General features: G+C 44.6%; 1 protein-coding gene across 4 annotated transcripts in view; it reads right to left on the bottom strand.

The window, feature by feature from the left end:
* Positions 1-13,623, bottom strand: part of LOC310669448 (connector enhancer of kinase suppressor of ras 2-like) — a 314,320-nt gene that overhangs the window by 186,088 nt on the left and 114,609 nt on the right. For 2 of the 4 annotated variants that reach the window (XM_083423485.1, XM_083423484.1), the window contains exons 3-4: positions 4,960-5,162; positions 645-732 (exon numbers count right to left, since the gene is read on the bottom strand). In XM_083423485.1, the coding sequence (XP_083279611.1) occupies positions 645-732; positions 4,960-5,162 (291 nt within the window). Of the gene's footprint in view, positions 1-644; positions 733-4,032; positions 4,775-4,959; positions 5,163-13,623 lie in introns of those variants that run through there. The other 2 variants (XM_083423487.1, XM_083423486.1) reach the window with 2 other exon arrangements.

Here is a 13,623-nt window from a genome sequence, read left to right as displayed (position 1 = left end):
ATGAATTAGGAGTTTTTTGGGTGGTGTGGCACTTTGTATTTCCTTATTACATTATTCATTATTACATATTGTGAACTGATTCAATTATAATTCTGCAATGTGGCTTTAGTTGTAGAAAGTTTTCAACGATGTTGGAAGTGGAGGCTCACCTGGTGTCTTCGTTATGTCTTTAATGGTGTCTTTAAGAACTAGGGAGAAACATTCCTCTTCTCCCAGGCCTTTGGCTAATTAAACAATTTGTGGCTTTTTGTGGGGGGTATTGTTTTTGAGAAACCTCAGGCTAAGCGGGGGCACCACACCACCTTCTGCACCACACCACCTTCTGAATCACACACCCTCTCCCAAGGCTATGTTCTCCTATGGGTCTTCTATTGCATTCTCCTTCAGTATTTTTGCCTGGCTGGAATATGTTCTTGAACTCTGTAATTCCTGTGATTTAAACCAGAGAAACATTTAAGGGTCAGGCTTTGTAAGCTGAAGAAACCCATTTTTGCTGGAAACCACTGCTTTGATGTTCCTTGCTTTGCCTACGCGCAACAAAACCTGTGCAGAGGCCTCAGCAGCTAAGGAAGGAGACATATCTGCGCCCTTCCACTATGGAAGTAATTTAGGAGTAATTTAGTAGAAGATTAACTAGCTCTTACCTGCTGCACTATGGTTGTTAGTTCCAGGCACAGTTGAACAATGTTATTTTTCAGCAGTGAGTATTCTGTCACACTGACAAATGGAGACCTATTAAGAATAGGGGATTTAAAGAGAAAGCAAGTTAGGAGTCTTCACATTTACAGTTCCGGTAATCAGTCTAATGCTATGCACTATTCATATTTCCTATAAGGAGAGTCTGACTAATGAGCATGTACACACTGATTTTGTACAATTTTGCACTGTATTAATGGAAATATGCCAAACTATTAATAGGCCAAAGAAAGGGCAGGTTCTACAAGACCTAGTCAACTGCCTACATTGATCTTGGCTTCTTGCACTGTAATTATTAAAAATGGGACCGTGCACATTCTTTCACAAGACTTTCACAAAGCTCTGTGAAAGCAGCAGAGGGTCCTGTGTTTATTCTTTGACATTTACGCTAAAAAAATTCAGTCCATACATTCAAATGGGCACATGACACAATCTTCCATGTGTTTGAGAGGAAGAAGAAAAGAAAAGAAAAGACTGAAAGCACCTGCACTTAAAAAAATTCCCCTGCATGAGGAAATATAATGCAACAGGAATGTTAACTATCCACATATGGGATAGTATGCAAATGTATACACTTATGTACCCGGGAGTAAATACCATTGAACTCAGTAAGAATTTATTCTGAATACACATGTGCAGGAAGGAGGGCAGAGAGTGAGTGAGTGGGGAAATAATGTTTGAAATAAGAAGTCCCCTAATACAATCTAAGTTAGCAGGGTATAGTCTCCGTTTATAGTTCTTTGCAAACTGCTTACAAGTTTTAATTACAGTTAAGTGGAATACTAATTTCAGTAAGTATAAACAAATATATAAATAACTGAGGGATGGTGTACACACATACGATGAAATTCAGACTGAAAAGTTGGGGCCTTGGAGACCCAATCACAATATAGGGTTAGATTGATCCTTATGTTTATGCTTGCAAAGCAGGTGTGGAGAAACCTGAGGCCCTCTAATGCTGCTGAACTACAACTCCCACCATCCCATGTCATTGGCCATGCTTGCTGGGAGTTGTAGTTCATCTGCAACATCTGGAGAGCCAAGGGTTCCCCACCCTTGCTGCAAATAATAGACTCAAGAATTGTTGGGAGGTGCAGAGTCGTGGGGTGGTGGGAGATTGCCTGAATTTGAATCCAGCCTGAAAATGTTGCCTTTTCCAGCTTGACAAATGGCAGATCACCTTCCCTGCTCAATAACTGCTTATCTCCTGAAGAGCAGATAGGACTGTTGCTCAGACACCTTCCAATGATATATGAATTTGTTCACTCCAGGTAAACCTAGAATTCACCATCTCGAGCAGGGTTGAACCCAACATGTGCCCTGTTCTGCCCTTTTCTTTTGTCAATGAAAGGGACAAAAATATTATTTGTGAATTGCCTTCTACATGTGTGTCAAGGCAAATTATTATAGACATAAAATAAAAAGCTAGCTTTAAAAACTACAAAAATAATTGAAGTCAGATTTAAAAACAATACCAAATGAATAGAGACTTTTTCAATGAGCTGGACAAATTAATGTCATTTCAGCACTGTACAAATACTTAAAAGTAAGTAAGTTCCAGGCCTTTTGAACAGTATTGAAACATCCTTTTAATATCACCTGGACACACCCAATATTTTAAAGATTGCTCTACCATCTTTAGAGACTGGTATTAGTACTTTTAGTCTCCCCTGAATGATACCAGTTGGTTCACTTTAGTGCCGAGATGGTTTTTAGCTCTTAAATGTAAAATGAGTTTTCTGCTGAGTGTCGTTCCATTCCTTCATGCAAACTTTGGCATTTAGTGTTCTTGTTTAAATCTTATACAGTGGATGCTTGGGTTGCAAACGTGATCCATTCGCACGTTCGCAACCCGTAGCGTTTGCAACCCGCAGCGGCGCATCTGCGCACGTGCGGGTTGCGATTTGGCGCTTTTGCGCATGCACAAAGCGCGATTTAGTGCTTCTGCACATGCTGCGACCACCGAAACCCAGAAGTAACCTGTTCCGGTACTTCTGGGTTTCGGCTGTAACCCAAAAAAACACAACCCGAAGCGGCTGTAACCCGAGGTATGACTGTATTATACTCAGGCCACATAGAGAATTAATAATAAGGTGATCAGAGAATTAATGATAAGGTGTTCATCCTCCCTCCTATCTGATTTGGGGTGTGATCATGTGGGAGTGGCCCTGATCCAACCTGGAAACAGTCCAACCTTATCCAGGTCCTGAACTGATTCAAGCGCCTTGCACAGTCATGCAATGCCGACCTGATTAAACACTCTGAGTGGACCCTATTCAACCTGGGGCTGCTGTAACCTGATGCAGCTGAATCTCAGGTCAGTTTGGGATTCATGATTTGGCTGGATCTAGTGTAAAGCCCTAATGAATATTTATTTATATTCATGTTTATAAGTTGCGGGAAATGTTAAACAGTGGGCAGTCACGGCCACCTGCTTCAGACCACACCTTTACTGCAGTTGAGGCCACCAGTAAATACTCTGGTGTAGCCCTGTGGTGTTGCTTGGGTATAGTGCTTTGCTTAAGGATAGAGGAGAAATTTGTCTGGTTCACAGTTTTAAGCAAATCAACATCATCTGTACCTCACAGACAAGAATGCACATCAGAAAATCACCATCCTTCCCATTTTACACTTCTCTGAATTTTGCAGTACATCTCCCAGCTCCAAAAAGCATACCGAAATGCATTATAAATACATATTAAGGATAAAACATGTTCAGAAATGAATGCATTGATATATAATTATTTAAATTTGCCTTCTATGTGGATTATTTTTTTTAATCACAGATTAGTTTAATTATTTGAACTGACTTAACAAGATTTCTATATACCACTTAATGGAAGAAGAAGAAGAAGAAGAAGAAGAAGAAGAAGAAGAAGAAGAAGAAGAAGAAGAAGAAGTGTCCCTCTAAATGGTTTACATGACATTATATGAAAATGTAAAATGGGATGGGAGACACATATGAACAAACACATGTGAAACTGTCACAGACCTGCCCATAGCTAAGTCTTTGCTGAGAATCCTATCACTCTGGGAGCTGATCGTGATATTTCAATTAATATTTTATTGGAGAACAACTCCCATTTCTGCAGCCAGGTCCTGAAACTCCACCTCAAGCCATGACAAATGAACAATGGGGAAACTGAATGTTGCAGAGGGAAGGGAACCCTCCAGATTGGTATTTCTTTGCTAGTATATTCTGCAACATGTTACTCACTCAAATAATAGTGCATTAAGTGGTGGATTTATACTGGACAATCCACCATACCCATCATTTCACTGAAATGGTTCCCCAAGGTTCCAGCATTGTTACTATCCAAGGAAGCACTCACGTACTTTGGCATTTTCTGCTATTGCTCCTCTTCTGTGGAATGCATTTTTGCTCTGCCACTACAGGTGAAGCAGACATCTTGCTTCAGACATCTTGTAAAGACTTACCTTTTTGCCCAGGCTTTTCCTGATCCATAACATTGGCCCATGATTGATGTGTATCAGCCCCCTAAATCTATGTATTATTTGCTTTCATATGTCTTGATGTGTTTTTACCAGATTTAGGCTGTATCTTTGTTTTCACAGATACTACTTTCATATCGTACATCGTGTCCACCAGTTAGAAATTTTAAAAATACTAAATGGTTGAAAAATGTTTTTAAACAAAACAAAACTTGCAAAAAAGCAACAACAATCTAGAACATTTGCTGCATAACAAGTTACAGGAGTTCAGCAGGAAACTTCAGGGAGACGTTCACTGATTGGAAACAAAGGAGTGCATGTATAGCTGGCTTGCTACCATTATATGAACACAAATCGCTGTGCATGCACAATGAAAAGAACTTTTGGAACTTCTGCCTGTCCAGTGCTTTTCCCTGCGCAGAAAACACTGCTTTCCCCTCCGTGCAGTCTTCTGGGAAAACTTCACCTAAGGCAGAATAGCAGAGTAGCAGTGGTTGCCTTCGTGTGGAAGGAGAAGGAGAGAGTCCAAACACTGTACTTCGACTCTACAGCGTTTATTTACAAGCAAATACAGCAAACTCCATCAGAGCTTTCTCCTCTTGCTCTCGGAGAAAAGTGAAAGTAACTCACACAGACAAAGGAATTACGTGACTTCCCGTAGAAGTCCCTCCCAGGCACAGAGCATTCCAGAGGTTAACCCATTAACCACCATACTCCACAAGAACATCTGGAGAGGTTCAAAGGCAGAAAATACAAAGCCAGTCTTGTATCTTTCAAACATATCTTGAAAAACAACAACACTTCAATTACCTGTCCAGCCAGGCAAGCAAGTTCTTGGCAGCACCAATGAGGTCAACCACAGAGGTAAGAAAATCATTTGGCAGTCTTCTGGAGGCCCTGCCATCATAATGGCCACTCCTCCTCCTACCCGTGATGAAGTTCTGGAGGTTTTTGGCGGAGGCATTCAGCTTGTGGGAAAGAGTTCGCAAGTTTTCTGTCTCCAGACCATAATTCTGAAAGCAAATGAGACATTTGGTACATTTAAAAAACACACACAATGAAACAGCAGTGTGCAAACATTTAAACTTTTTTTGGATTTCAGACATCTTTTTGAACTACAAAAGCAATGAGAAAATTTATTACGATTATTTCTTGATTCTGTTTACAGGGCCACCTTTTGTCGCCTCAGATTAGTTTTCAGCATACAAATAAAATAACATGGGACTTAAAATTCGTAAGGACCATTAGGAAACTATTTTTATTTTTTTGAAAAAGAACACCTACTTTATTAAGCTACAGTATTTGTTTTAATTAATAAAAATTAACAGTGCTGTGGCATCTTGTACAGCGGACTCCTTGCCTACCAGCCTTGGGTTCCTGATTACTAGCATGCGAGTGACAGGACTCAGCCAGAAACGTGGTCTGGCTCCTTAACCATTGATATTGTAACCTCTGACTCAGCTCAGTTCTCTTCACCAACTGGTGTTCTGGTCCTTGCTGGACTCTGAAGTCAAGACATCAGTTACCCATGGTTCCACGTTCATCTTGCCCATTCCAGAGCTCCAAAAGACCTGTCACTCACAGACCCTTGGAGCCATGCTGAAACATGTAGGCATAATGCTTGTACTGTATTTGCACCCAGCATTAGAAACCCTCAAGACTCATATTTCTGAGCTAGGGTATCCAAGACCCAGCAACATATGTGGCTGATGGGTACACCTGGCAGTGCCAGATTTACGTATATGCTAAACAAGCTATAGCTTAGGGCCCCACTCTCTTGGGGCCCCCCAAAAAATTTAAAGGAAAAAAACCTTGGATGTACATTTCCAAAATATAAGATAAAAAACAAATAAAAGAAAACCTACATACAGCAACAGTGTTTTGTGTTGTTTATGCTCCTATGATGTATTTCACTTTTAATATACAGTGGTGCCTCGCAAGACGAAATTAATCCGTTCTGCGAGTCTCTTCGTCTAGCGGTTTTTTCGTCTTGCGAAGCAACCCTATTAGCGGATTAGCGCTATTAGCGCTATTAGCGCTATTAGCGGTTTAGCGGCTATTAAAGGCTTAAGGGATTAGCGGATTAGCTGCTAAAAGGCTATTAGCAGCTTAGCGCCTTAGAAAAAGGGGGTGGGGAGCGGAAAAAAACCTCAAGAATCGCAAGACATTTTCATCTTGCAAAGCAAGCCCATAGAGAAATTCGTCCTGTGAAGCACCTCTGAAAACGGAAAACCCTTTCGTCTAGCGGGTTTTCCGTCTTGCGAGGCATTCGTCTTTTGGGGCACCACTGTACTTCTTCTTAATTGTATTTCAGTTCAACAATTACTTTGATAAAATACATATTTTGTTATGTGCAAATGGCTTTAGATACCTATTAGGTTCATAAATTACCATAAGGTAAAGGTTAAAGGGACCCCTGACCATTAGGTCCAGTCGTGGCCGACTCTGGGGTTGCGGCGCTCACCAAGCAACAAAGTCAACCCTATATACCCCATATACCTCCCAGATGCCTTCCCAGCTATCCAGACCACTTATACATTTGTGGCTAGCTTAGTAGACAAGGGCAGTAGGAATTCAATCTGACAGCATTATGCAGGGAGTACCTGCATTCTCTAGCCAATCAAGCCATTGCTGGCATCTTTGTCTGTTCTTCTTGCTTGCTTTTCAGCAACCTGCTTTCCCAGCTCCCGTGCTAACAATGCAAGCCACCGTGCCTGCCCATAATTCATCCCTCTCCAGCTACCCAGGGAGCATACCAATTTCCTACCAAGAGAGACTATTATCGCTATCAGAGGTAGACAATACTAACAGTTCCTAGTTGCTGGATTTCAGATAAGTCAGTCAATTCCCCAAGCACTGGATGAAGTGAGTCTGTGCTTTGTAAGTTTCTTCACCGATGGGGATAGTGTAACACCCCACTTGCTATGGAGAGCCGCAGCCACTCTTTTTAGGGCAGGGGTGGGGAACTTCAGGGTCAAACCTTAGGTCCTTGCAACTCTCCTAGGCTATGTACACGCTGCAGGCCACACCTCCACTGCACCCTCCACAAGTGCTTCTGCCTGGCCCGAATGCATCCTTGAAGCTGGAGAAGTGGGCATGGGAAACCTCTGGTTTTTGCACAGCTGGAATGTAACCTACTTCACAACAGTCATATCCATGGTTCCACCTAGTTTTGCCTTTGGCATGTGGCCCTCACAAGGTTTTCTTTGAGGGAATGCAGCCCCTGAAAAAACTTCACTACCGCTGCTGTAGGCAGTATTGCACTTGATGTACCAGCGGGCTGACTCAAAGTAAATAAGCTTCCTACGTTTCTTGTATCTTTGTCCCAAACCAACTGGGGCTTCCAGTTCATTTCTAAGTGCAATTCAAAATGCTGGATATCAACCTATAATGACCTGTAGAAGTTGGGACCAGGATAATTGAAAGACCACCTCTTCTGAGTTATTGCTCTATTACCCACTATCTTCAGAAGTGCATTTGCCTAGGGCATGGAATAGGGCCTTTTCATACACACCGTCCAGGCTTAGGAGTGTCCTGTTTTCACTGGGATTCTGAGTAAACAAGGCAAATGCCGTTGGCAATACCAATGGAGAAGCAACTAAAGGGGCATCCAGGGCTGGCTCAAGGTCAGAGTCCAAAAAAAAACCAGAAGCCACAACAAAGGATTGAGCGAGAGCTAAAGTCTGAGCTTAGGCAGGAGGTCCATTAGCAGGTAGGGCACAAACGGGTACCATGGGCGTAGCTGGGGGGGGCAGATGCCCCTACCAATCAAGCACATCAATAAAAATACTTAACTAGCTGAGGTTCTGCCCCCCCCCCCCAATAAATCCTGGCTATGTCCATGGTTGGTACATATTGTTCTAGAAGCTCTTCCAGCCAAGCACTGGGATTTTTGAGCTGGAACTGCTGGAATCACAGCCCAACCTCAGCTAATCCTTCTCAGCTCCCTTCTCTTCAGACCTTTATTCCCAATGAGTCCTTGTCTGAAGTCAGCCATTTCTCCAGATGGGCAAGGTCTCCATCTAGCATTTAATGTTAAGTTTGGTTCTTCACATTTCCACATCAGTTTGTGATTTTTATTATTTTAAAAGGTCCTCATGAAAGTTCACCAGCATTTTAGTTTCTCCTAATATACACACCTTTCAATCCAATTTAGCCTAAAATGGTTCATTTTTGTATGCTAATTTCAGTAATTTGTGCATTTATATGCACACACATTCCATGGCTGGAGAACTTCAGTACATATACAGGGATGTGCAAGTTTTGAAGGCTGGCTATATTTTGGTTCCATTATTGGTTTGGAAAGTTCACCTTTAAATGTGAACTGAATCTAATTTCTCCCCAATCCCTATCCAGGCTACAGAACTCCCATTACGAAGTGGATCCGTGGTGGGGTTATTGTTGCTTGTTTCTTTGTTTTGTTAGGCAGGTTTCAAAAATATTTTGAAGCATTTGATTTGTTTGGAACTCCCTTTGGTGCTTGGCTGTGTGTTGATGGCTCTGTTTTAATGTTCTCTGTTTTATTCCATTTGTTAGTATACATCTTTATCGCTGTAAGTTGCCTTTGGGGCCCCTTCCCAAGCCCTAGTGGTGGAGAATAAATGATTACAGAATTAAAAATAAACATAAATGTTGTTCTGACCATGAGTGAACGTGGAAAGAAAGAAAAGAAGGAAGGAAGGAAGGAAGGAAGGAAGGAAGGAAGGAAGGAAGGAAGGAAGGAAAACAGGAACACCCCAATATCTTTTAAAAATTTGAAATGTTCTTTAGAAGTGCAAAATAAATTTTCACACAATTTTAGGAATCTAAGGTAATCATCCAGGATAGTAGCTGAAGTGAAAACTACAAAGCTACACACACACACACACACACACCCAATCCTGAGGTAAATTAGAATCACTCTGTGAGCAGCATAATTGAACATGGATTTGAACCGAAGATGTCCTTCGTCCCAGGCCAGCACTGTGACCACCAGACCCAGCATGGAGACAAAAGCATAGAATGCGGGGGTAGAGGGCTATGGGCCCAGGAGCAGATGCATGGGGGGCATGAACCAGGTGCCCCCCACATGCCTCCAGCCTGCAAGCCCCCTGGGTGAGTGCAGAGGGTGTTCTCTACCCTCAGTACCCCGCCTTGCTCCCGCCCACCAGTTGATGGGCAGACCCACGCACGAATGGGGACAGGGTGTGGAGGGTGCTCTTCAACCTCCACACCCTGCTCCCACTGGCGGCGGCAGTGGCTTGGTGAGCGCCAAGGTGCTCTTCACCCTCCATGCCATGCCTACGCCCAGCTGCAGCAGCAGCAAGGGCTGAATGTGCATGCTCTGTCCCCACATGGGAAATGCGCACCCCCGCCCCAGGCACCTGTGGACTGTGCTACACCCCTGCATGGAGAATCTGTTTCCCTCCAGATGGTATCTCCCATCATCCCTGATGAATGGCACTGCTTGGTGGGATTATTACGTATGGGGCACATACCGGCACATAGCAGGAGGAGACGGATGAAGAGTAATCACATGGTTACTGTGAAAAGGCTGTAGCGCAGTGGCACCTGTTTTGCATGCAGAAGGTCCCAGGTTCAGTCCCTAGCATCTCCAGGTAGGGCTGTTAAAGAGCAGCTCTCCAGGATTTCAGACAAGGATATCTGTCAGTGTAGACAATACTGAGCTAGATGGACCAGGGGTCTGGCTCAAATAAAGGCAGCTTTGAATGTTCGTACTGCTTTACGCAGCACTTTCCTGTTTAATATTTGGCAGAACTCAGGAAGTTGCCTCTTTCTGAGTCGGACCACTGGTTCATGTAGCTCAGTATTGTCTACCCTGATTGGCAGCAGCTCTCCAGGGTTTCAGACTGGGGTCTGTCCCAGCCTTATCTGGAGATGCCAGAGATGGAAGCTGGGAATTTCTGCAAGCGCATATGCTCTATCACAGGGCTATGGCCCTTTCTCAGACTTTGGTCTCCACAGAGGAACATTTCTTAAAAACCTAGATCCTGATATTTGCATTTTACCGATTCAGATCACATGTTAATGCAGCTTCAGTAGTCATGATTTAACTCCCGAGACTGACTGTATCCTAAAGTGTTAACCCAATGGTAAATAAGTGCTTGCCCCAGAGATTTCAAGAAACTGTTAAATAAAATAGCTTGTAACGAGTACTAATTATACAGGGATGAGTTTTTAAAAGAGAATTTGCAAGCTTTCAGGAAAACTGAAACACGCAACAGGAGAAAAGCATGCTTTAAAGACATTTTGTGTTGTTCATTAGCAAATATGACACTTAAGAAATTACTCTGATCCATTTTATCTCAGGCCAGTCAGTGAAGAAGTAGCTGAGCAGCAGAAACATTTAGAAAATCCTTATCCAAATGTTCTACATGTGTGTAGGTTGTTGTCTAAGAACATAAAAACAATTTTCAGTGATGGCATCTTAATGGGGGTTCAGTTTCTGCACAGCATCTGAAAAGTGTTGGGGTACAGTTTTTCTGGCTGTGTGAACACCACCAAACATCCTTGGGCATAGAGAAGAACATAGATAGAGCCCTACTAGGTCAAGCCCAAGGCCCTTCTAGTCTAGCATCTTGTTCTGACAGTTCCCAAACAGGTGCCTCCTGGGAAGCTCATCTGCAGGATCAGACCGCGTCAGCACTTTCATCCCCTGTGATTCCCAGCAACAGGAATTCAGGGAGAGACTGAAGAACTGAGTATGAACTAGCATAGAGAAACATCATATATGAAATAGAGAGGCAGAAAGAAATTCATCTGAGTTTGGTATCAGCTCAAAGAGGGGCTCACTGCTGTGACTAGCCTTCTTGTTCCTGCTCCCTGTCTGTTCAAACAAAGGAATAATTTTTACAAAATTAAAAAACACCCCCCCCCCGTAACTTTGCAAAGGTAGTTTGCAGTGTTCCCTAGGAAGAGGGATTGGCTGTTAAACCGCTATGGGAACTATAGCTCTCTGAGGGGAATAAAAAGTAAAGGGACCCCTGACCATTAGGTCCAGTCGTGGCCGACTCTGGGGTTGCGGTGCTCAACTCGCTTTACTGGTCAAGGGAGCCAGTGTACAGCATCCGGGTCATGTGGCCAGCATGACTAAGCCACTTCTGGAGAACCAGAGCAGCGCACGGAAACGCCGTTTACCTTCCCGCCAAAGCAGTACCTATTTATCTACTTGCACTTTGATGTGCTTTCGAACTGCTAGGTTGGCAGGAGCAGGGACCGAGCAACGGGAGCTCACCCCGTCACGGGGATTCGAACCACTGACCTTCTGATCGGCAAGTCCTAGGCTCTGTGGTCTAACCCACAGCGCCACCCGCGTCACTGAGGGGAATAGGGGTCCCCTAATAACTCTCAGCCCCCTTAGCAAACTATAGCTCCCAATATTTTGGGGCTGTTTTAAGTGGAATGATACTACTTTAGATGCATAGTGCAGATGGGACTGCTGTTGCGCCTTCAATATTTTTTGCAAAACGAGCTCTGAATCTGCATACATGCACGTACACACACTCCACCTCAGTACCATTTGGCTTCTGTGCAATCTGGTATTTCAAGAACGTTACTCTTTTTCATTCAGCTGAGAGATGAATGCCAGAGAAAGGAAAGGGCACTGCAGTTGGAGCTGACTGATGAATTGAAACAAACGCACACAACAAAACTCCTGACTGACGATGCAACATCTTCACTCATCATTATATAAAGTTCATGATATTTAAAGTGAGTGTTTTAAATAACACAATGAAGCCAGCCAGGACTTTTGCATCCTGCAAACATACTTCCTCTCCCTGTGTTGAGAAACCCTACAATGTAATTTGGCTTTTCTGTCTTTCTTTCTTTTTAATGAAAAAAAGCACATCAGATGTACATTTCCAAATGGCTCTCGTCCATAGTCTAAATGGTGCTGTCATAAAGCAGGACAAAAACTCTGCTGTTCAAAATAACTTTGTTTATTGCTTTATTTTTTAAGGTTGTTTGGAATGGAGACATTTGGGGAACTGGATAAAGGATGTTTAGGCCCCATACATTAAAGGCACATTCAAAGCGCCTGGCTTCCTAAAAAAAGCATCCTGGGAACTGTAGCACACCCCTTTCAGAACTACAATTCCCACCACTCTTAACAAAATACAGTTCCCATAATTATTTGGGAACTGTATGCTCCCTTCTCAGAAATAGAGAGAAAAAACACAAGGCAAAGATAAGCATGCTTGCATATTGCAGAATTCATTTTGTGTATGGGTCTCTTTAGGGACCCAAAAGATTGAAGACCTTTGGCATCCACCCACGGACAGAATGACAAGCACACCTGTCAGGGCTGGCTCCAGGTCCCAGCTCACCAAGGACCAACGCTAGCCGATAGTACAGTATCAAAGTCTTTATTGAAGAATCGTCTCCATTTACAAGTCTCAGCGTCCCAGCCCTACGTCTGGACTTTAGACCGGCGAAGCTCTGTCTGGATCTCCACCCCCTGTGCACCAGTTCAAGACTCTAATCTTACTCCACCTCTTCCTTCTCTCTCTCTTCCTCTGGGTCTTACTACCCCCCGGGGTCTCATTCCTCCTGGACTCTTCCGACGCAGAGCTTGACCCCTCTGACTCCTCCCCCTCTCTTCGGCGGGCTTTAGGACCTGGCTCCCTACCCGGGCTGCCCACCTTGCCTCCCTCCTGTACATTTGAACTTGGCGCGCGCGCGCGTTTTACTTTCCGGATGACCGTTTCCTCGCTCCCTGACGAGGGTGTGGCCACTCCTGCCTCACGTTCTCCCTCTGCCTGCGCGCTCCCTGATCCCGATGCCTTGGACTCCTCCCCCCTACTGCACTCTGGGGGGGACGCTGGTCCGGATTTCCAGCTGCTACTCTCTGAGTCCCCTCTGGCCCCTTCTTCCCGAGGTGTCCCCCTGGGCACTCCCCTTGCCCTGACCATGGGGGCCCCTTTCTGTGAATCCTCCGAGTCACTGGAGAGACTCAGAGACCTTGGACTACTGTCGCCGCTGACATTTCCTTCCGACTCCTCCCCCTCGCTCTCTGTTTCTTCCCTCTCCAGTGACTCTGCTCCTGAACCCCTGACATCCATCCCCCCCTCGAAGCCCCCCCTTCCCCCCTCCCCTTCCTCCGGCGGGGGTGCTGGGTGCTCCGTCGTTGTGGGGGTGAATGGTGGATACAGTTCGTCCCCCGTGGCGTGCATCCAGTTAGAGAAATCCGGCTCGTCCTCCATGTCTTCGCCGACCTCGTTCTCCTCTGCTTCCATCTCCGTGCCGCCATGCTCGAACCCAACGTCCTCCCCCATCACGTCCATGTCCCTCTCACCCTCGTTCCCCTCTGGGTCCGTTGCCTGCCAAGGGCCCCTCAGCCACCTCTCCTCTCCTCGATTGTCCCACCAAAACGAGCGGTCTGAGGCAAACCCCGAGGGCGAGCCCTCCGGTGAACGTGTGTCTAATGCTGGTTCTTCGTCCGAGGTGAATCCCTGGAACGTGCTGGTAGAAAGC

This window comes from Podarcis tiliguerta, assembly GCF_965153285.1.
Source record: "Podarcis tiliguerta genome assembly, chromosome: Z".
In the NCBI taxonomy this organism is placed as follows: Eukaryota; Metazoa; Chordata; class Lepidosauria; order Squamata; family Lacertidae; genus Podarcis; species Podarcis tiliguerta.
The sequence above is the reverse complement of the archived record's forward strand: the minus strand, read 5'-3'. Positions and strand labels throughout refer to the sequence as shown.